Genomic DNA, 23,552 nt, shown 5'->3' with positions numbered 1-23,552 from the left:
TCGACTAGCGCCCCTCCTAGCGCGTCTGCGTCATCCATGTCCGCCTTCGAGTGTTCTAATCAGATCCATGAATCAATCACCAACACCCTCAACCGCACTTCACCTCTCCCCAGCTGTTTTCACCGGTCGCACTTTCCTACAAAATCTCCCGCCTACGTTCTACTCTCCGCAACTTTTTCTTTTTCCCCAACAATCCACCCCAGAACTCATCGCGTTGCAACCATGATATTGAGGTTCGTTAGCAAAGACGGCCAGTTCAGGTTGACGGTACAGCCCGAGGATACCTTCTCCGCCATCCTGCCTCAGGTCACCGAAAAGCTGCCAAAGAATGTCGATATCCAGAGCATCAGCGTTAGCAACCGTCCGCAGGGAGGAGACGCGAGGAAGCTGGCTGAACTCAAGGGCGTGAGCTTCAAGCAAGTGGGACTATCAAACGGCGCGCAACTGTTTCTGTCCTTTGAGGAGCAGTCTGCAGAATCAAACGGCCATGCCGCAGCACCGACAGGCGGCTCACGGCTAAATGGCAAACCCGTCGAAGCCACCCAGACGGCCTCTGTGCCCCTCGGCTCTCCTACACAAACTATAAAGAACCCGTGGGAAGTTGTCAGGCAGTCGCCGCTCGACGACAGGCTAGACAGACAGGATGGCAAGATTCCTAGGAAACGCGACCCTCGCATGTGCTCCCACGGACCAAAGGGCATGTGCGACTACTGCATGCCTCTAGAGCCCTACTCCCCCGCATACCTCGCCGAGAAGAAGATCAAGCATCTTTCCTTCCATTCCTACCTCCGCAAAGTCAACTCGGCGAAGAACAGGCCAGAGCTCGGTAGCTCGTACATGCCTCCGCTGTCCGAACCCTACTACCGCGTACGACCCGACTGTCCATCGGGACACAAGCCCTTCCCCGAAGGCATCTGCACCAAGTGCATGCCCAGCGCCATCTCGCTGAAGCCGCAAGAATACCGCATGGTGGATCACGTCGAGTTCGCTTCGATACAGGTTGTTGATGATGTGATCAACTTCTGGAGGCAGACTGGCTGTCAGCGACTGGGTTTCTTGTACGGCAGGTATGAGGAGTATACCGAGGTGCCACTGGGAACAAAGGCGGTTGTCGAGACCATCTACGAACCACCGCAGGTCAACGAGCCAGACGGTATCTCGTTGGGTGAGTGGGATAACGAGAAGGAGATTGACGACATTGCCGCACAGTGTGGACTGCAACGGGTTGGCGTCATCTTTACAGATCTGCTCGACGCGGACAAAGGCGACGGCTCTGTCATTTGCAAGCGACACGCGGACTCGTACTACCTTTCCTCTCTCGAAGTCACATTCGCGGCACGGTATCAGGCAAAGTACCCGCGGCCTTCCAAGTGGAGCGATACTGGACGACACGGGTCCAACTTTGTTACCTGCGTAATCAGCGGCGACGACCAAGGTCAGATCGGCATTTCGTCATACCAGGTATCCAACGACGCCGTTGAGATGGTTCGCGCAGACATCATCGAGCCTTCGGCAGAGCCATCCGTCATGCTTGTTCAATCCGAAGAGGATAACGAGGCTTTGAACAAGGCGCGGTATATCCCCGAGGTTTTCTACCGAAAGATCAACGAACACGGTGCAAACGTACAGGAGATTGCTAGACCTGACTTCCCCGTGGAGTATCTCCTCCTCACACTAACACATGGTTTCCCCACCCAGCCGAATCCTCTGTTCACTGGTGGCAAATTCCCTATTGAAAACCGTGAAGCCATGGGCGAGATGCCAGAGATTACACATCTCAGCAAAGCGCTCAACGCTCGAGCCAACGGACTTGCACTCAACACGACCAGCGGCCTCAACGCCATCTCGAATTTCCACATGCTGTGCTTCATCCACAATCTCGGCATTCTATCAAAGGTGCGTCAAGGCAAAGCCACCCGTGTACATTTACTAACTGTGTGATTCCAGGACGAAGAGGCACTGCTCTTCAAGGTCGCATCAACACACGACACATCAGAAGGCTCAGCACTCCAACACACAGGTGGCTGGGCAACTCTTCTGACCATTCTCAAAGAAAGTGGTGAGCGCCCCCCGAAACGTTCCTATGCTCCTTCGCAGCCCTCCCAGCTGCGGCAGGGGCAGCAGCAGCCGTCCTATGGCTCAGACTCCGATTCTGCTGTACAGTTGGCTAAGAGGGTAAAGGGGGTTAAGCTTGGGAAGTAGATTAGTTGGTTGCGACTAGTCTAGCTCCCGGTGTGGCGCCCTCTAATACTATAGGTCTGTGATTCGCGTATGCGACGATGGGACGGCAGGCGGGCGTTGGTAGTGTAGGGTGGTGGTGGGGGGGGGGGGGGGTGTGGGAACTGAGTGAGGGTGCATGCATGCATGGTCTAGCGTCGGGAGCGGATTAGAGCTTCTGGTGTTTGTTCTTAGGAACAATTTGATGTGCAATGTACTTGTTGAGCAATAGTCTTGGAATTTTGATGCTGTGATGCAGGTTAGATGTGTTATGTGTTTTTGATGTGACGCCTTGTATCTCATGTCACAGTATGTTTTACAGGAATCTTTTACCTGGACATGCACTCCTTATCCACGGTAATCTACCCTCTTTAGAGTCAGCGCGGTTCTTGTCGTATCCTACTCACGTACCCTTCCCATCTGGCTCCCATCTATATAACATCCTTTTTTTCGCTTCTCTTCCTGTCTTCCACCTACATCACTTTCTGTTTTACAAATACCAGAAATGACAGTTGAACTATCCATGGGCAGACGCTTTCCCACAAGATTCACGAACCGCTGGGCATGATCCTCTGCTTCCCTAAAAATATATGGAAAATATTCTGCCACAAGATGGTATGACGTATTCGCCTTCTGGATCTTGTTCACAATCTCTCTCCAGCGGAAACGTCTGTCAAGCTAGTTATGGACTGCCGGGAGGATCGAAGGTCTTCCATTTTTTTTTAAACTCTCAAGCCAATGGCATCGAATTGATGTGTCTCTGCTCCGAGAGGAGGACATAAACATCCGCTACGCCACCCTCTTTCTCATCCACACTAATATCTTCTCGATCACCAAAAATTTTCATCGCAGCATGTTATGTGGAAGACGACCAAGGAGTAGTCGGCGGCTTACTGCCTTTGCACATCTCTTGTGCGTTTCAAAATTACAATTCATGGTCATACATGTTCGCCGCCGTTCTCTCCAAAAAAAAAAAAAAAAAAAAAAGTCTCCTCACCTGACGAATGTTTCTCTGGAGAGCAATAACGCATGCCAGAAGCGAATATATAAACTCTCTTCCGCCGATCGTGTACTTCTACTTCAACCAGCTACCATAACTATTCCGGGTCAGTTATTACAAAAAATGGGAGAAGAACGGAGCATGTTGTCCTTCTCCGACTGGTCCTCGAAATCCAAATCCAGAAAGCCTATCTGCCTTTGGCCTCCGGTGTCTGCTCCAAAAACGTCATCGGAAAGGATACATGAGTGTGCTCCTCGAAAATCACGCGGTGCCTTTGCATACTCCGGATCTGGAGTTCTGGGTGTGGACATACAAACTTCCTAGAATGGCACCGCATCTGCGGATATGAACCAAAAGGTGACGAGTTTGAGCACATGTTTCTGCGATCCTTCCTGTCTCACTGATAAAGCCAAGTGACCTCGGAAAATGTCCAGAACAGCAGTGGTTCTGCTAGCCTTTGGGATTTTCGGGTCCTGGATTCCGAATTGTATACATGGGTACGTTTGCTCATCTTTTGGAGCTTCCATGTGCTCCGACCAGCATTCAACTCGCCATGGCAACATGGGAAACGCTCGGCAGACGTCGGTCGTGAAGAGCTTGAATATAAAATCGCATCCTCGGATCTGCGTGGCTTCTTCGCTTCAAGACTTCTTGCTATTTTTTAAAAGATGACATCAACACGCGAATATAAAAGTCCCTCTCTACGCCTCGTCGCCTGTCCTCATTTCTTCTTTCACAGCCCAAAACACAGTCTGGGAGTCTCTGAATGACAAAACGATACTCTTATGTTGGAATCGAGTCGGAGATCGTTCCATAAAACACCTTCGAAAGCGTTCATGAGCATGCTGCTCTGCTGGTTCCAGTCTACTTTCATGTCATGAAAATAGGAATCGCGACACCCGCAAAAACAATGAGACACCAAAGTTTGTGTCGCTAGAAGAGTCAGCTTATTCCACGCATGTGGAAGACATGATGCCCTCGTAATGTCTCTCGAGTTGATACATCCATGCTGGTAACGGGTGAGCCATTCCTTCATCATTGGTTCGTTGGGTCTTCTCCAGATAGCATTTGTCCAAATCCAAATGCGCAAAGACGCATGTGTCGGGAATGCAGAACGAGCGACGATACAGCCCCCAAGAAACGGTTGCTGGGAGAATTAGTGAACCCATCCCAGGAGCAAACAGCACGCTATGGATTATTCCGTGCAACCCACAGTCTTTGCATCACTACTCACGTACGCTCCAGCGATCAGCCCAACACGAGCAACACCGTGTCATGTCACAAAACACGCTCGTATAGCAACCAGTGGTATCTGCACAGCCTGTGCTTCGACTGCGCCGTGTGCTTTTTCTCGTAAAGTCGCAAAGGCGCAAGAAGGTCAACGCCTCAAGCTGCGCATGGAGCATTCTGCAGTTGTGATATCTTTTCTCCTGCGGTCGATGCTATTTACTTCTGCCGCCATACGATGCGCCCCAGCCACCCTTATCAGCAGCCAGACATGATGACGTATGTTGTGGCTTAGACATGTGTGCGCGTCCCCGGGGGGTGACTCGAACGCCTTTTGGCTAGCCGTCTGGGTAGGATGGTCGATTCTAAACCCCCAGGGGCATGTGTGAAGGATCACAACCTTGAGGTCTGAGGTTTGAGGTACGAGAGATGTCGGCCCGTTATGCGCCGTCGGATAATGGCGCCGGTCGCACGATACGAATGCCTCGGATCTCCTCCTTGAAGCGTAAAACTATAGCAAGAGGTCGTGGCCTATATCGCATGTTCTCCCTCCGTTATGCCGTTGCAAATGCAGGCTCGAGTGGGGAACTGCTGCTTACTGCAATGTAATGCATTCATGGACGCTAGAACCCAACGAACGGGAAGTTCGTCACCTGAAGGTCACATTACGTGTGCGTTAGCGTAGCGTAGTCTTTTCACTGAACCTGCGTTCGCGTGCAGTGGTGAGACTTTGTAGGGACGTAATGTCTGCTCCGCTCACGCTGATACGTGGAAAAAGATGTCGGATGTGAACCTTTTTCTCCCAAGGTTTTGTGAAATACAAATGCCGAGGTTGCGACTACCATGGTACTCGGGTTTGCCCCTTTGTACTTTGCCGAAGACCCAGGTCTTTGTTCAGGCATGTCTGGGTCCCAAACATTTCTTTCTCTATCACAACGTCGGGCAGTTTTTGGTATCTTGGGGAAGAAGGCATGTTCCGAATACGCAGTGGAAGGTTTTGCGTGAATATCGTAAAGTAAGCGCCTCGAAGCGAGGGTAACCCGGAAAAGCAGAGTGTTGCGCACAACGAACGGGATCGAAGTGGAGAAGTGCCAAAGTCTGTTGAAGTTGCTTACAGAGACGTCCACCAACGCTTCCGTGGAGCTCCAGGGTTGCGGACCGACACCGTATTCACATGGAAGAATGAATGCAGCGACTAGCTGACAAAACGTCTCACCCTTTGCAAGTTGTCCAGTGGCATACACCTCGGCGTTCAAAAGTCGCAGTGGTAAGCTACGTCGCATCTGCCGTGTTGGGAGCGCCACATGAAAAGAACCAGAAGCGCCTCGCCTCTTCCTTCGCGCCGTCGCCTGCGGAATGACTGAAGAAGCCGCTGAGTGGACGGCATGCGTTCCTGGTGGTCAACGGAAGATTGCGGCTCGGTACGGGCCCATGGCATTTCTAGGCGTGTCTGAAAGCCATGATTGGTAGGCTCACTCAAATGAACAGAAAAGCAAGGCTTGTTTACTTTGTGTGAGGGCCTTTGCTGCCGCACAAAGCTCAAGCACTGCTGTCGGCAACTTGCGATGAATCATGAGGCGCCTCGTATCGTTGTAGTTTTCATGACAACATTCATGTTGTCGTTGAGTGGATGTGCATAAGTGGACTTGAAACGGTCAGGATCGGCGGCAGCGGGAATGGACGTTGGGTGTTGTCGGTCGGCGCCTGCTCCAATCTGGCCTAGTGCGCTCCACAACCAGTCGGTTTGCAGTCCAGAACAAATCCTACTCGGCCACCAAAACTTGTTCCTGCGCTGTACCTGAGAAGACAGGCAACCTAGACATGGATCTTGCGTTAGACACATCCAACGTCCCTCTCACAGCACACTACGAAGCAGGTTCTTCTCGTGCATATGCCGCGAAAACCAACGTGGCTCCAACGACTCGACGACCGTCGATGCATCGTCAGCGCTGTGATTTGACGGATTTGACAGATACCCGAAGTGTAATTTCCACACGGGCTTGGCCCCTACAGCCCTACCAAGGTTGACGAATCGCCAAACCCCAGAGCCGGCGCCGTCAGACCGGGCTGGCGGGAGATGTGCTCCATAATCTTATCGCACGTGGATTTTCGGAGTTGGCAGCAGTCTTGGATGAAACACTGCAGAGAGGGCCGAGAAGGCGAAGCCATGCGCTGTCCTGCACAGCATGTGGGCCTCAGGTGCTAGTTTCACTCTGTCAGAGGCGCCTCTTAATTTCCTAAAATATAAGTACAGCGCGGAAGTCACAATGGAAGCCGCATCTCACTCCTTTGAAGATCCAGCTCTACCACGCTCTCTAGCAACCCCACAGTCATTCCTTTGATCAACTGATCAGTCATTCATTATGCTTACCAACACCATCATTATGGCCCTTGCTGGCCTCTCCGCCATGGTCGAGGCATCCCCTCTTCAGGCGCGCGGCGGTAGCAAGCGCGGTCTTGCCTTCCCCAAACAACACAACGGAGTCCCTGGATCTCAATGGACACACAAGTTTGCCGGTTCCAAGGTTTCCTGGATGTACGACTGGGAGGCAGTCATCGACGGAACACCTCTCGATCTCGAATACGTTCCTCTTCTTCACTCCAACCAACAGTGGTGCACTGAGGGTTGGGCCACCAACGTTGCCAACGCCAGGAAGAACTACAAAGTTTCGCACGTGCTGAGCTTCAACGAGCCCGACCAAGTTGGTGGCGGAGGCTCCAACATCGACGTTGCTACTGCTGTCGCCACCCACAAGCAGCTCATCCAGCCGCTTGCCGCCCAGGGCCTCAGGATCGGCTCTCCTGCAGTCACCAACGCCAACGAGCCCAACAAGGGCATCAACTACCTCAAGAACTTCATGAACCAGTGCACTGGATGCCAGATCGACTTCGTCGTCGCCCACTACTACGCCTGGGACAAGGCCGAGGACTTCAAGAACTACCTCACCAAGTTCCACGACACCTTCAAGAAGCCCGTCTGGGTCACCGAGTTCGGCGTTACTTCCGGTGACGCGGACGCGTTCCTTAAGCAGGTTCTTCCCTGGATGGATGCCCAGCCCTGGATTGAGCGTTACGCTTACCACATGGTTGCGCCTTCCACTGAGACCAAGTTCCTCATCAGCGCTGACGGAAGCAGCCTGTCGGACATTGGCAGGACCTTTGCCAATGCTTAGGTCTTTGTTGTCTTGAACAGCGCCTCACGAGTTACGCCTTTTTCTTCTTCTTCTCCTTCTTGATACCACATTACCTTCTTGTTTATAGACTTGGTCAAGACTTCGATACATACCATCAACTATCATCTTACCTCCAATCTTACTTGTTCTTGTTCTCGTCTTATGACCTCGATGTGACAGTGCCGTGACTTTCCCACTGATATTCTGATTATTCTGCCAGCTTCCAGTACTCGCATGCACCGACATGGATCATAATCTTCACTAATTGCAGTACCAAGTCTACTGGTACGTATATCGTATCTATATCCCATCAGGGATGCGACGCAGCTCATTCTCTGCTACCCAAGATACCGGAACAAAGCGGAAGACCCACTAGGAGAAGTCCCGGATATGGCTCAGGCCGGCGTACCAAGCGTATTCTAATCAGCAGACACGCGGACGTGTACATGATACCCTGGCCGATACCAGGCTCTGCCCATGTTACAAAGAAGATTGCGATGAAAGGGAACTGGGTGTGAGTATATTTGTCAGCCGATGCACGAGACTCACTGAGTGTACGTTCTGGGACCATTAGGTCTGTTCACAGTGCTTCCAGACGACTACGAGTGACCCCAGGGTCCTATCGATGACCGCTACATATTGCGTTGTTAGAGCAGATATCGCACGACGTTTATTCTCGGAATTGGTGAAATCTTGGAACCACAGTGCACGAAGCGTCTTTCTTATCTACGTGATGTGTGCCTAGACGCATAAAAGGACTGAATCGAAGAGGGGTGTACCTGGCTGATTAAAATGTCCGGTCGCTTACAATCTTCAGTATCACACATCCACAACGGTAAATGACTCAAAGCTCTACGAGAAAGAGAGTAGTAAGAACGCAGGTTATGTTGTGGCTCGTAACTGCTGTCTGTGCCGCATATTCGCGAGATCGAGATCTGGCGAACAAAATAATAGAACATGCGAAGATACATATTACACATGCGTAGATTGCTAACTTCCAACATGCCATGCCTAGTTCGAGATAATTCTAGCAGTGTGACGAAGCCATTAGGATGTCTAGAACAACGCCCATATCCGATGCATGTCCATCATACAATGAAACCAGGAATATATACCACATTATACATATACCGCCGTGAGCATCAATCCTCAATATCATCGTCACTCAACGTAAGACTAGCACCCTTATCCGCTAGTCCAGCGATTGCCGTTTCCGGTTCTTCTGCCTTAGTCTCAAACTTTACTCGTGCCTTCTTCCTCGGTGTCTCTCCAGTCGGCTTGTCTGTGGACCACTGCTCTTGCTCGCCGGGACGAATATCATCCTCTGCGTCATCTTCTTCAGTGGCACCGGACAGAGCATTTCCAGTGATCGAGGTAATCTTCCGAATCTCGCGCACGGTGGCTGCTGCGGACGCAGAAGACATGCGTGGCTTCCATAGAATCCTAGTCATGTAGGGAAGGCGTTCGAGGAGCATCTCATTCCGAGCCGAGCCGCCACTCCCAAGAAGGACCGAAGTTGGTGCGTCGTCTTCTGTTTGTTTTGAGCCCGATGCCAATGCGGTTTGCGAGAATGACGTGTTCCCTCTCCATGTCTCAACACCACCACTTGGGAACGTGGGTTTTGGTGCACCTGGCCCAGTGGAGAAGAGTTCGCCGCGTTGCGCCTTCGATACCCACATCTCCAACAGGTCTCCAATCTCTTCCTGTTGCTTCCATATCCGTAGCGACGCCGGGTAGTACATAACGAATGCATTCCCTCTCGCCGCTCCGCCACTTGCTCCCTGGCCTTTTGCTTTGAGACCCATTACGCCTGGGGGTGGCGCCGTTCGTTTGACAGGATATGGCAGGTTGTACAGAAGCCCGCGCACGCTCGTCTGAAAGCACATCTCGTCTTGACGCAGATTATCCGCACTCGTTCCTTGGAGATTCCGTCGGCCAGCGCCAGCGCCAAACCGGTCCGGTGACAAAAGATCAGCATCCGAAAGAGCTTCTATACATCCCTCAATAGAGTCCAGTGTTTCTTCGCTGTCTGCACCTCCACAAGATAAGACGTAGTTTTCGTGTAGAGCAGCGACAAATGTTTGTGTATCGGTGCCTAGCTCATCGATGAGCGTGTCGACATTAACCTCGGAAACTTTCGGTCTCCGCCTCTCGGGGAACCAGTTTGGAGGGTTTGCGACGGGCGTGTTGGGGTCCTCTGGTAGACGTTTGTTGTAAACGACCCTCCCGACCGAATGGAAGATACCAAGAGTGCTTTCTCGCTGTGTCACCATCTCGAGCGACTCCTGTTCAATCTTTGTCATCGGGACGTCTTTCGGCCCCTTCTTCTTTGTAAAGTTGACTTTGGCGCCCCAGCCCTCCGCATCATCACCACGTAGGCATAGGAACTCGAGTGATGAGACTGCGCTTCTAATGTCTCCGAGCTCTGCAAGACGTTGGATGGCTTGTGGCCCGAGAGTTTTCTTGCGCCCAGATTTTCGTGCCTCTTTGACAATGATTGTGTCTAGCGCTTTCGTCATGAACGTGGTTGCGATTGGGTTGAACTCGATGACATCCACTCCAGGATGGGTGAGGATCTCAGGACCTAGCAGACGATGCGCAGTGAAGCTATCTGCGGCCGCTGTATTGGTAGACAGCAGAGTCTCTGAGATGATCATAACAATTGGAGTCACTGGCTGCTCGGAATCGACTTGGGTAGAGAAGAAAGCAGTAGCTGACTGCGTATTGGCAGCAAGATAGTTGAGGACGGAAGAGCGAAAAGATTGAACGGCCGTAGAAGTACGTGTAAATGTATTCGGAAACTCCTCTACTAGGACCAGTTGCTTCCGCCTCCCAGCCTGACTGCTAGGCGAAGCGGACTGAACACTCGTTGTCGGCGTATCGAAAGCCAGACTACCAAAGGTTCCAGTCCTCCCAACGAAATCTTCAAACTGTGCGGTAGCAGACACGAGGCTGTCAGAAGTCGACATGGAACCTATAGGATTCTTCCACTCATGTATTTCGACGTCCAGTTCTTTGGAGAGCAAGGACATGGTCGTAGTCTTTCCACTACCAGCAGGGCCTTTGAGAAGCAGCAATCTCTTACGTGATTTGCCGCCGAAGACATCTGCCAGCCATGTCCGCACGTCTGCCACTTTCTTCTTGTGTACAGCGAGCTCGTCGAGCGACACTGGGCCGTACTTTTCAGTCCATGGCCGCCGATCTTCAGTGTCCTGCCGCGCCGGCTGAGACGATAGTGGAGTGACACTGCGGGCTCCACTTGCTGTTCGCAGGAATTTCTGTCTACTATTCACGGTACTCGCATGATCTGTTGGCGCTGTCGCGGCGATGGGTCTCTTACGCACGGGGAGAGGTTTCGAGGGTTTGATGGGGGGCGCATCGTCCGAGGAGTCGAATATATCGTCATCGAATGCATCGTCTACCGCTTCAATTGAGGCGGCAGGCTTCTCGGGACTTGGCGTAGGCTGCAGCGACTGCGAGCGCGGCACAGTGCTGAAGAAGGAGGTGATGGGCTTAAGGGCGGGCTTTGTCTTGGCCGGCGATTTGGCTGGAGACTTGGTAGACTTAGTAGTAGTAGCAGCAGTCTTCGATCGCGTGGGAGAGGCTGCACGTGTCTGGGATCGGGTAGCCTTCTTTTCTCCATGCGCCCCAGTCGGTAGGCCTGTTAGTGTGCCCCTCTTGGAACGCGTGGGAGGCGGTGAGTGTGAATCATCTGCCTCAGAGTCGGAAGAGAGCACAATCGGCTTTTTCCGCGAGGCCCGAGGCTTAGCCATGCCGCCCCGAGTTGCTGGACGTGGAGAGGACTCGACTGCAGCGTGACATACCCCGTGCCAGGCTGGGTGAAGGTGCAACGCGCGTGACAGGAGCTCGAGCAGCCGTGACGATTTCACGTCGCGTCGGAAGGCGGAGGAAGTTCCACGCCTCGGGTCAAGAGCGCGCTAGGCCAGGTGGGGCTAAGAGGAACTAAACTTGTTGACAACGCATCTTCCTTCTGCATCTTCACACACACCGCTGCTCTTTTACCGCTAGCACCCGCTGTAGTGCCCTCCTTTCGAGGCTGATATGCAGCTAGCACGTCCAACCGCAGTATGCCACAACGCCCTCCCTGTCGCTTCTGCATGAAGGCCAAATTTCGAGCTCCCACGGCGTCATCGCGTGCATATCGGTTCGTTGGATCATTTTCCTACAGTAAACATCAACAATGAACTCGGGCCATGGCCTCCCGTAGATCCACTGCCGATGGCTGCCGTTGTGGTACAGAATGAGATGCACAACGCGACCATATAGACGTAACTGTACCAGACGCGCAAAGGCGCTTGCGATGGCTGGAGACGTTACGCTCGGGGCACATAAGTTAGGCCGCTCGAGTTTTCGATGAGCTGGCAGCTCCCTGCCAATCTCCCATTGGGCGGGATGGCGTTTGCAGCCTGTACTATCCTCTTTCATCATTTTCACTGCCGCATTCTTTATATACTGATTATGCGCTTGCTCGTTGTTTTTTGACCTGTTTCCCGTCGCCATGCCACATTGATAGACAGCCATTCTAATCTTTGCAACCAGCTGAGCTGAAAGTGACAAGCGCAAGCTCTGTTGTAATTTTTAGGTGTTCTGGTGTCTTTGACGCTATATAAAACGACTATCGCGTTTGGCGGCCGCCGTGATGGTGAAGAGGAAAAGCAAGAGCAGGAAACCGGTGGAGACCGTTTCTCCACCTGGCAACGTGCCAACGAATACTGCCGAACCACTTCCAGATGCGCCTGAAGTTCCATTGACAGCAGAGCCATCAGCCACAGAAGCAGCGTCCGGGGAGCAGTCAATGCCAACCGCTTCCGAAGTGGAGACGGACGAGGGTACGGTTCCCACGCCGGTGGACGTGTCCACACCTGCACCCTCACAACACTCTGAGAGCATTCACACTATTCCCGACGAGGCCGCAGAGCCACTGGCCACTGAGATCATGCCTCCTGCAGACCTGGATCCGCCAATGGAGGAAGAGCGGGAATCTGGATCGCAAGCGGACCCGACCGAAGCCACAGACTTAGCGACTGCCGCACAAAGCGCTGAAGATATGCAACATACTACAGTGGAGGAAGAAGAGTCAACGTCCATCGACCCCAGAGAAGCAAGCGATCCAGAACCCACTGTGGAGCAAGACGATGCGTCAGAAGAACAACAGATCACAATCGACGGGTACACATATCAACCAGCGCTGCTCCCCATCCAGGAATCTGTTCAGCATACAGTTGAAGACGAAACGCCGGCTGAAGATACAGAACTTCTACAAGCATCTGTATATGAGCCAGCGCCTAGAGCAGAAGCAGAGCTTTTTGAACAGATAGCACCTACCACTACGGAAGAAGCCGTCGAGTCGGCAGAACCAATGGAGGCTACTGTTAACGAAGAAGAAGTTCAGCTAGACCCAATAGATATACTCGAGGCACCCGACGCTCCTGGAGTACCTGAAGTACCTGAAGTACCTGAAGCACCTCAAGCTCCTGAAGCTCCTACAGTACCTGAAGCTCCCGAGGATCAACCAGAACAGTCACTTGAGACAGCCGAGGATATTGACACCGATGCTGCAACGGAAGAACATCAAGTGGCGCTTGCACAAGAACCCGAGACTCTTCCAGTAGCACCCGAACCGCCAGTGGATGGCGAACCACAAGATGACATATCAGTACCAGAAGCCCCTGAGAGGCCGGGTGTTGAGAGGTTTGAGACCGCGCAGGAAGGTTTGCTAACGCTTGCTGCTGAGCCAGTGGCGGAGTCTGAATCTGTGCCCGAAGTTCTATCCGTAGAGGCTGCTACGAAACCGTCATACGAGTTTGCCGCGCCTGCAGACGAAGACACACCAGCGCAAGAACAGGATCAGCTTGAGGAAGAAGCAACGATCTCTGCCGGAGCTGAAGAAGCTGCTGAGCACGTGCAGGTTGCTCAAGCCCAAGAAGGTGCGCAGCAAGAAGAGCTGAACAGACTGGAGCAAGAGGCTCTCGAGCGCGAGCAACTGGTGAAAGAATCGCTCGAGCAAGAGGCGTCACATGAGGAGGCTGAAGCCAACAGGCTATTAGAAGATCAACGGGCAAGAGAGGCTCAAGAAGAGAGGGAAGCTGCTGAAGCTGTCAAACGGGCTGTCGAAGAAATGAGGGCTAGGAAAGAAGAGCAACAACGAGAGTCTGAAAGACTCGAAGAAGAGCGGTTAGCCCGTGAGAGGCTTGAGCAAGAGAAGCTCGAGCAGATTGCTGAAGCGAGGAAGCTCTTAGCGCTAATGGAGGAAGAAAGACGTGCCGCAGAAGCCCAGGAAGAGATGGAGGCTGCAGCAGTTGCCGAACATGCTCAAAGACAAAAGGCCGAGATCGAAGCTGCTGCCGCCGCCGAACGCGCTCGAAAAGAAAAGGAAGAACTTGAGGAAGAGCAATTACGGCGAGAAAGAGCAGCGGAGGCTCGGATCGCAAGGAAGGCCCGGGTCGCAGCAGACGTCATCGCAGAGGCTCAAAGAGAGGCGGCAGAGAGGCACATTGAAGATGGGTCACGTGAGCAAGCTGAGATACCATTCATCGCACGGCGATCAATGATTGAGTCAGCACGTGCTCCATCACCTCCTTCGGGAGTACCTGACATGCAAGATCGTTCTCCGATCTCTGATCGACCCTTTCGATCGTATCGATCTTTCGCGCCGCATGCACCGAAGCTTAGAACACACGAAGCGGGTCCAAATCATGCACCAAAGCCTTACGCTGTGGCTCAGCTCATTGAAGACAATAGACCTGCGGCACCGAGCCCGCCAATGAGTAAAGTACGACCAAGGTATGTAAAGTCCATCCAACTGCTCGATGAGCGCATAGCGCGGGTCTTCTTCGGCGCAACCGCAAACCACGACACTGGGCCCAAAGCGAACATGCTTGAGATACATAAGTTTACTCACCAAACTGTGATGAATCACTGTACTGACTAGATGTTTTCCTCTAGATATGCTCCTACTTTTGACACGGATGACGATTCAGATTCAGCTCTAGTACAAAACAGGATAGCGTCGAGGCGTCCATTTAGCGGTGAAGCACATGAAGTGTCGCGGTCCCACTTGGGCCCACATCAACCACGTAGCGCTTTTGCATCCCGAGTGCCTGTTGAGCCCACCTATCCGGCCCCTCCACCAAATTATCATCCCAGCTACTATGCCCCGCCAGCCCAGCCGCCTCACCAGTACCCAAATCATGCCTACGGCATGAGTCAGCAGGGTTATCCCGCGCCTAACCCCAATCCTTACGGCCCTTCGTCGCATTCTTCCTCCCCTCCCTACCAGGAATCATGGAGCCAATACCCACCCGGGTACCCTCCTTATGGCAACTCATCGCATCGACAGGACTCGTCGGGCTCTAGAGACTACCATTCACACGCTTTAGAGAGTCGACCTGCAATCGAAAACGGGTCTGGTGACGCTTTCTCACGCATCCCGCAGACAGATCTGCACGTGCTGCTTGCGCATTACAAAGAGAATCACAATCAATTACGTATCAGAGAGGACTTGCTCCGTCGGCAAGGTGCTGAGCAAGAACAGCTGCTGCGAGCAAAGGATGGTGAGCTTGGTGAGCTGAAGGAGAAGATTCGCAACTTGGAAGACAGGCATTCTGCCGAGGCAAGCAGACTACATTTCCAGATTGGTAATTTGGAAGAGCAAGTTAGAGAGCTTCGAGAGCTGATTGCCGAAACCAAGAAAGCCAAAAGAGACGCTGAAGAGTCCAAGTTGGCATTGACTGCAGCTATGAGGTCTTGGGAAGACAGGTACAGGGAGTTGGAAGATGTGCATCGCACCTTGGAGCGGACCTCGGCTGAAGAGAGGGAAAGGGCGTGGAGGGATTTCGACGAGTGGAAGTCGGCCACAATTACGAAACACGACGCCGAGAAGATCGCCCTTGCTATTCAGTTCGACAAGAAGTTGAAGCAAGCTGGTCAAGATGCCGAGGATGCAGCTGAGCTGAGGTCTCAGCTCCAGGAAGCCCTTGAGGAGCGCGACAACCTGCGGAAGCAACGAGATGAAGCGGAGACGAGAGCCGAGGAGGAAGCTGCAAGAGCCAATCAGCTGGCGAGAGAGAAGGATGAGCTGATTAGTCAGTACAACCAACTCAAGGCCGAGAGTCAACAGGAGAAGGAGGCCATCAGAGATGTTGCCAGCAACCTCGAGTCGGAGAAATCCAGACTGGAGAAGATGATGGAGTGCTACGGTGATATTGCCGAGATCAAGAGCAAGGGCGACAGCTACTAGTAAGTGACCCGGTCTTGCACATTTGTTCATGATATCCCCATGGCGGTGGCAGAGGCTGCATTGCGACCGATGTTAGACTGATCGCGAACGGCTTTGGTGTGCTTCCTCGTCCCAGACCTGGGTAGTGAAGCGCACTGAGATCGTCTAGCGAATCTTCTGGCCGGCGGCTGTGGTGGAGCATTGAAAGCCACCATGTATTGCCATACACTGTCTTCAGTGTATGACAACCCCTCATCGCAATGATTGCTCTCGCATCAGTCGCGCCTCCCCTCTCGTTCTGTTGCACAAAGAGTCACCTGTTAACATTATTGCGTCTAGTCTGGTATCATTTTCCCAGCTCCAAAGACAAATCATCGACCTCGCCACAACCCATTTCGTTCATCTTCCAGTAAGGCCGCCACCTGAGGATCTCTCACAAGTACCGTCCAACCTACCATCGTTCCTCGGCGATACCATCGCCTCCAGGTAAGCAAGACCAACTCAAGTACAAAATGACCCCAGACACTAACTACATTTTCCATCCAGGCAAGTTCGAGCTGCATACATCGCCCACACTGTATCAAAGTTGATCACGTTCCGTGTCTTCGGCCCGTTCTTGTTCAGTCTTGGTCGCCGGTACGACAAAGCTGATTCCCTGTTTTCTTCCATGAGCCACCACATTCGCGAAAAGAGCACACGCAAAGAAGCGATCTGGCGACAACAAACACTACTTGCTGCATTCACCAGCACTGGCGCAAAGCAGCGCATCAATACTGCTGCAGGAACTGTTGTGGAAGAGATTGTCAATGCCATTCGACACTTTGCTGACCCGAAAGAAGAGGAGGGTATCAAGATTGCCGTGAAGCGCATTGTGAAGGTTGCTGCAGAGACGTGGAGGTTTGCTCGTCTCGAGCGTGAGATGATTACTGCCGTCATGCCTGCGCTACATGACGAAGAGCATCAGTTCACCGGCAACCAATTTTGGCCAGCTTACAAGGCAGAGACGGGTTCAGCCGACGACAACCCCCCTCCCACTGATTCGCAACGACAGTTACTACTCAGAATCTTCCCGGTCGTCTATCGCGAACCGAAACACGAGATCTTCCAGAATAACGAAGAGCGCGACGAAGGCTGCATTCTCCACCACGGATTGGCCCTGTATGATGATGCAGAGCCAGTCGTGACGAGAATGGAGGAGCTCAAATCTGCTGGTTTGCCTTCCCATACCACTGCATTAACGAGTCCGACTGACGAGGGCAAGTTTCCGCCGCCGGTATGTAACACCACCCGCGTGTTCACCTTACCCCCGCGTTCCTAGTACCGTTTTCGAGCTTCATTCACCGCTTCATTCACCTCGCCTCTTGAAGGCTCGCGATATAACGAGATCCACGTAAGACGGAAAGACTGCTTCAGATCACTTGGCTAATCCACCGGTTTCTCAGGCCTGCCCGCCGCCCCGCGACCCTATACCACCTCCTCCGTCTCCACCCGCTCCCCGATCTCCGACGAAGACCGAGACGAATTCGGCTGAGGAGTCTTCCGCATCACGACCGATGTCACCCATCGTCGAGAAACCAGAGAAGCCCAAGAAGCTCTCGGCCATTGAGCGAGCATTGAACCTCTTCTCAGCTCCTTCCACAGACGACAAGCCAAAGCCTCCAGGCTCTACTTTCTCACGTCCGCCGGCGCCTCCAACGTCCGTGTTCACGTCGCCTAGGAACTTTATTGGTATGCCAGTGGAGAGTCTGGCTCCTTCACATGCACCAAGTCCCAAGAAGAAGCCACCGCCGCCGCCGCCGAAGCCAAAGCCCGATATCCCTTCAACGGCCGCAGAGATTGCGGAAGCCATACGCCATCGTGCGTCCGTTGAAAGCGCGATTCTGCCTCCGTCCTTCTCCCGCACCACAACGGAAGACACGATCCGAGAGGACTCGCGAGCTCCAACGCCGGTGGACACGGTATCTCATCTCTTCGATGCCATTGATGAGATTGAAACACTGGTGCCTCAGCGTACGCGGACTACGTCAACGTCCACCACGCACTCGCGACGCCGCTCCACGCACAAGCGCCGATCTAGCGAACATGCCATGGAGGACGAGCTCTTTGATATCACTCCTCGACCAGAAATCAGTCGCAGGAAGAGCGGCTATGCTGCGAGCATCCGTACGACCAAGTCTGCAGATACCGAGCGTACTGATAGAAGTGAGCGTACCGACAAGAGTGAGCGCACCGATAAGAGCGAGCGTACTGAGAGGAGCGAACGCACCGAAAAGAGTGAGCGCACTGAAAAGAGCAGCCGCAGTCACCGGACGGAGAAGAGTGATCGCTCGGATAAAACCGAGCGTGAAAAGGCTCGCTATCTGTATGAGACCCGTGGTGCTGCTATGAAAGCTCTTTACCCCAGTACCCCAACAAAGGGCTCTCATGGTAGCTCCAGAAACTCAGCCAGGAGTGAAAAGAGGGAGAGGAATAGAGACCGAGGAAGCAAGGACTCTACTAAGGAATCAACATCATCGAGGGAATCCAGGGACTCGAAGAGGGATTCGCGAGAGGTCAGGAGACAGAGGAGCATCTCCGATGCTGGCACTTGGGATACAAACAGCATCATGACCCACGATTTCGCACCTACCACTATCACAATGGATGCACCCTATCCTTCCTCGTACGACTCGAGACGAGACTCGAAAGAGTTGAAGAGAGAGTCGAGAGAGATCAGACGCCAGAGGAGCATCTCCGACGCTGGTACCTGGGATACCAGCACCGAGATCTCTGCTGCCCGGCCCCCGCCCACCACTATTTCGACCAACGTTCCTTATCCGACAGGAATGCCTTGGGAGTTGAAGCGGTCGAGAAGCATTTCTGACTGCGGTACCTGGGATACTAGTAGTGAAGTCACTCAACGTGCTCCACCCACCACCGTATCGACCAACGTCGCCTACCCGATGGAGAAGCATTTGGACGAGTCGGAACGATGGTCCATGCCACCACCTCGCGACATGAGGGGAATGGCTGTCTCCGACGATGACGATGCCGTATCCGATACTGGCACCTGGGATACCAATACTGAGATCACTACCCACCGCCCTCCCCCTACGACTGTCTCGACCAACGTGCCCTACCCAACACAGCTGCCGCGATATCTGCAAAGACCCAGCGATTCCGACGAGGACGAGTCTGACGATGCCGTATCCGATACCGGGACATGGGATACAAACACGGAGATTACTACTCGCGCGCCCCCAACAACCGTGTCAACAAACATAGCCTACTCAAACGTGCTACCCCGCCAGATGAGGAGGCTCAGCGGCAGCGACACGGGTACTTGGGACACCAGCAGCGAAGTAACCACTGTCACCCACCGCCCGCCTCCCACCACCGTCTCCACCAACGTCCCCTACCCCGCCGGCCACTTCAACGACCTCGGCCCCTCGAGCTACCCGCCCGGCCCCTTTGAGCAGCTCAAGCGCGTCGAGCAACTCAGGAAACAGCACGAGCACCACCACTCCTTCTCCGACGACGGTTCAGACTCTGGGACCTGGGATACCAGCAGCGAGATTACGCATGCGAATAATGGGCCGGCGACGGCGACGACGGTGTCGCAGAATAAACCGTATCACGAGAGGCCGAGGAACGTCAGGAGGCAGACGAGCCCGTCGGATGCGGGGACCTGGGATACGAATAGTGTGGTGACGGATGTCAAGACGACGGTTTCGACGAATGTGGGGTATGCGAGTGAACGGCGGTCGAGATAGGGTAGTATAGTATGCGAGAGGAGGAGGCATGATCTGGGTGGCTGATTTGCGCGGTATCGTTTCCTTTTGCTTTGATTGTTACTGTTTCTCTCGTCTTTTTTTTTTATCGTTGGACTTTGTTGTTTGAGATTTGCGTTATGCGTCGTGGCGACGAAAGATGGGTCATGAGAAGAGGGGCGGTTCTAGGAGCCTGTGTTGATGATGATGACAAAGACGCAGATGATGATGATGAGGAGCACGAGTGAAGATATACATATGGATAACGGCCGAGCAAATGCATCATGAGTACGATGAAGGATGGTAGCGAGAGAGTTGGCATTTCTGTAGCATGGCGTTTTTACTTTGGTGTTTGCACGTCTGATTCGAAAGCGATAGACGAGCTTGTAAGATAGTACACATATATCAGCTGTTTTTCAAGTGCCATACTAGCTTCTCATCGGCTGGATGTGTGATGAAACGAGTATTCTTTCAGATGTATCGAATACCGGAGGTGCAATGTCAAAGCTGATCACAGGATGTTACTTTGGCATGCTGGCTAACCATCAACCTGAATCATAACATTATATCATTCCGACCATGTCTCCCTTGCCAATACCCACCATAAAACGCCATATAACACCCACCCATGCATCACGAACCCCACCCCTCCTCTCCTCTCCTCCCAATCCACCCATCACACGCACGCACAAAACCCCTAAACCTTCTCATCATGAAAAACAAAGCTAATATCCCTCGGCCGCTGCGTATTATACCTCACAAAGTTCTCATCCCCTTGCGGCCTCTCCTTCTTCGTATTACTCGTAAGCATGCTCTGCAGACTAACACACACGCTCTCGACATTGTGCACAGGAGACCATCCGGAGCGGTCGAGCAAGTCGAGACAGATGATGCCGTTGGAGTAGATGTGCGGGTGCCAGGGTATGGGGTGTGTGGGTGTGCGGAGGAAGACGACTTCGGGGGCCTGTGAGGGGATGGAGTGTTAGTTGTGTTTTTGAGGAGTGTGAAGAGGAAGACATACCTCGATAGGGTACTGCGGCGTGAAACTAAACTTCAACCGATAGGTTTCGCCCTGGTAAAGCGGGTTGTCGTCCATGACTTGGATGTCCATGAGCCAGGTCTGGAAGTCGTCGGCTTGGATGAGCGTTATGCCTGGTGGGAGTTTCTCGTGCATCTGTATCGTCGTCGTCAGCAATTCTGTCCTCTTGTTCTACCTGGCCGTATCCATAGTCATGTCCCCGACTCTGCGCCATGGGCGTGGTGTGTGCGTAGGCTTTGGCGCATCGACGCATGGAGCCTGCACGAATGTGTGGTGCGTTGGAACGTATTCGACGAAACACGACCGATGAGAGGAATCTAGTACCTTTGACAGCTCCTAAACATACATTAGCTTCTGCACTTCATGTATATATCATTACATCTTCTCTTCCCACGTGTCTCACCGTCCAAAACTGAGTAAACATACCTTGCCCAACCGCTTCGACGCAAACATCTCGAGATATGCCGTAACACTCCTCCTTCAATCTAGTTGCCGTGTAGCGACTCCAACAGACACAATACCCAGCGCACAACAATAACAACGTCGTAGTCGCGCGTACTTCGTAATCTCGCGTTTGGGAGCTAGAACAGGCTGCGACCCTGAGGACTGAACTGAACGGAGTGGGGGAGGGGCAAGCAAGCAAGCAGCACGCCTGACAGCAAGCAAACTAAAGCTGTGATTGTGGTAGTAGTGAAGGTGTAATCGGGGAAAAAGGTTGAAAGGAGCGACTAGGAGAGTGCAAAGGGTCAATCGGGGATAGAGTTTCTCGATAAGCTGGGGTTTAGTCGTTGCCTGGCTGGTGTTTCTTGGTGTGTCTCGGCTTTGTTCCGACAGACAGCTGTGTGACGTTGCGGGGTGCGGCGCATGCAAGGGCACACACACACGGGTGGACGACGGCTATACTATGGTACTGCCTAGGCACCATTTTTCTTTGGCTGTAAATTACCTGGGCAATTTTTCCAATTTCACACATGCTGAATGACAATCGACTTTATAAGCTCCGATTGAGAAGTTTGGCTAAATGTTCGAAAGTGGGCTTGACAGACCCATGATATCTCTACACGCCGTACGCCATACTGTAGCTTTTCCCTAGCCAACTGTACACTCCTAGCCTACAGGAACCCGCATTAAAAAATGTGAAAAGTAAACGTCGCTCGTATCCTACGAGTAGAAAGCGCCCTTCTGGAAACTCTCAACCCCCATATCACCCGCCTTGCTCTCAACCTTCGGACCGACCTTCTCAGGTACCTTGGCTGCAATCATGGCAGCAGTCCTGCTTGCATCGCTGCTGTTGGTCATTGTCTGAGTTCGGCTGCCAGCGGGACTACCGCTCTGACTTCCACTGGTAATCTGCGCCGGTGTCTTCCTCTGAATAGTCTCGAGATAGATAGCAGGGAGATAACCCATACGCCCGTCTCTTGACCTGCACTTCCACCACTCTGATGCATTGCCCATGGGATCGCTCTTGCTCAGCACAGCGACCATGTCTCCCTTCTTGACCGACAAGTCCATTCCCTGCATGTTTGCGTTGGGCGTGAAGTCGTAGAGGGCGCGGCAGAACTCGAGCTTGTTTGGGTCGAGCGGCTGGCCGGCTTGCGGGTTCTCGAGCATCTTCCGTTGCTCCTCGGCTTCTTGTGATCGTGCGAGGGCCTTGATGAGCTTGCCCATTAGGTAGGGCAGGCCGAAGACCGCGAGCATGAAAACGATGAATGGCTTCTTGGAGGGCTTGGCGGGTGCGGGTGAGCCGTCGGGCATGCGTCCGTTGAAGGCGGCGAAGCTGGCGGGTGTGAGGGCGGTCGCATCGGCTGGTAGGGGGCGTCCGGTGAGCTTTGCGATTGCCGTCCTTATCCATCGCATTACGGTGTAGATGCCCAACACGGAGCCGAGCGTTTGTCGTAGGTTTCCAAACTGCTCTGCCACAGATACCATGGCTGTTCACGTTAGCATTCCGTTGGCTGTAGCAAAAGGGTAAACGTACCGAAAAAGGACGAATGTGTCGCCATGTATGTGCTCTGCAGCATCTGTGCAAACCCGCCGAATGCGCCGACAATGTTCTCGATAAGCTGAAAAGTGGCCGCTGTGCTTTGGCTGAAGGACTGTGTGAGGCTGCTGTTTGGGTCGCCGGGCATGCCGCCCATTCCGCCGTACATGCCGCCCATTCCCATGCCCATACCGCCCATGCCGCCGTACATGCCACCCATGCCGCCCATACCACCGTACATGGAGCCGTAGCCGCCGCCCATGGTGGAGTAGGGCGAGCCGTAGCTGCTCATTCCCCCGTAGCCGCTGCTGTAAGGCGAGCCGTAGCGGTTGTTCATGCCCGAGTAGTTGGACGCGTTGCGGTTCGCGACGGTGCTGAGGGAGTCTGGCACGGATGGCAGTGGAGGCGCACCCGAGGATGTCGTCGTTGCGGTGGTGGTTGTGGTGCTGTTCGATCCTGTGAGGCCTGTGTTGTTGTTGTTGTTAGTCGCGGTGCTCCCTGAGGTACGGAATGGCTGGCGGAACTGACCGACCGAGGCACTTGTCGCGCCGTTGCTCGTCTCCCACGGCTTTGGCGGCGATGGCGCAGACATGGTTCCGGATGTGCGTCTCGGCGCCTGTATGCGCGGTAGAGAGGGTTGCTGCTGCTGCTTCTTGGAGATAGTCGAGGATGTCGTCAGTGTGCGGACCGGCAGGCGTCGAGAAACTGGCAATTCGCGGCGATCGAGGGCTGCGAGTTTTTGCGGGGAAGCTGCGCCGACCGGGGCTTGCAATCGCGAAAAGGGCGGATCCGCCCTGACGTTTGGCTGCGGACAGTTATTGCGCGCGCGAGCAGTGATACGGGCGTTATATTTGAATGCAGAGGCGTATGGAGACGGAGAGGGAGATGGAGGCGATGAGTAAACGCGCAACGTCGTCGGCCGGCATG

At 53.3% G+C, this 23,552-nt stretch overlaps 6 protein-coding genes across 6 annotated transcripts; 3 read left to right on the top strand and 3 right to left on the bottom strand.

Annotated features, from left to right (window-relative positions):
* The first annotated feature begins 92 nt into the window (after nt 1-92).
* On the top strand, nt 93-2,378 carry ACET3X_006467 (uncharacterized protein). The gene is made up of 3 exons (XM_069453451.1): nt 93-1,896; nt 1,948-2,059; nt 2,182-2,378. The coding sequence occupies exons 1-3, from the start codon at nt 223-225 to the stop codon at nt 2,187-2,189; spliced, it is 1,794 nt and encodes a 597-aa protein (XP_069305235.1). The 5' UTR covers nt 93-222; the 3' UTR covers nt 2,190-2,378.
* A 4,356-nt stretch (nt 2,379-6,734) lies between these two features.
* Nucleotides 6,735-7,760, top strand: ACET3X_006466 (uncharacterized protein). Its single transcript, XM_069453450.1, has one exon. The coding sequence runs from the start codon at nt 6,808-6,810 to the stop codon at nt 7,615-7,617; it is 810 nt and encodes a 269-aa protein (XP_069305234.1). The 5' UTR covers nt 6,735-6,807; the 3' UTR covers nt 7,618-7,760.
* A 999-nt stretch (nt 7,761-8,759) lies between these two features.
* Nucleotides 8,760-11,390, bottom strand: ACET3X_006465 (uncharacterized protein; the record flags this gene model as incomplete). The annotated part of the gene is made up of 1 exon (XM_069453449.1): nt 8,760-11,390. One exon carries the CDS (start codon nt 11,388-11,390, stop codon nt 8,760-8,762), a length of 2,631 nt encoding a protein of 876 aa, XP_069305233.1.
* An 887-nt stretch (nt 11,391-12,277) lies between these two features.
* ACET3X_006464 (uncharacterized protein) lies at nt 12,278-19,608 on the top strand (the record flags this gene model as incomplete). The annotated part of the gene is made up of 5 exons (XM_069453448.1): nt 12,278-14,421; nt 14,584-15,876; nt 16,196-16,342; nt 16,403-17,129; nt 17,299-19,608. 5 exons carry the CDS (start codon nt 12,278-12,280, stop codon nt 19,606-19,608), a joined length of 6,621 nt encoding a protein of 2,206 aa, XP_069305232.1.
* Nucleotides 19,609-20,302: 694 nt separating this feature from the next.
* Nucleotides 20,303-20,779, bottom strand: ACET3X_006463 (uncharacterized protein; the record flags this gene model as incomplete). The annotated part of the gene is made up of 2 exons (XM_069453447.1): nt 20,303-20,569; nt 20,627-20,779. The coding sequence occupies 2 exons, from the start codon at nt 20,777-20,779 to the stop codon at nt 20,303-20,305; spliced, it is 420 nt and encodes a 139-aa protein (XP_069305231.1).
* A 1,026-nt stretch (nt 20,780-21,805) lies between these two features.
* ACET3X_006462 (uncharacterized protein) lies at nt 21,806-23,217 on the bottom strand (the record flags this gene model as incomplete). The annotated part of the gene is made up of 3 exons (XM_069453446.1): nt 21,806-22,575; nt 22,623-23,090; nt 23,154-23,217. The coding sequence occupies 3 exons, from the start codon at nt 23,215-23,217 to the stop codon at nt 21,806-21,808; spliced, it is 1,302 nt and encodes a 433-aa protein (XP_069305230.1).
* Between the last annotated feature and the right edge of the window lie 335 nt (nt 23,218-23,552).

The sequence above is a fragment of the Alternaria dauci genome, chromosome 6, assembly GCF_042100115.1.
Source record: "Alternaria dauci strain A2016 chromosome 6, whole genome shotgun sequence".
NCBI classification, from domain to species: Eukaryota; Fungi; Ascomycota; class Dothideomycetes; order Pleosporales; family Pleosporaceae; genus Alternaria; species Alternaria dauci.
This window is presented reverse-complemented; position numbering and strand designations above follow the sequence as displayed.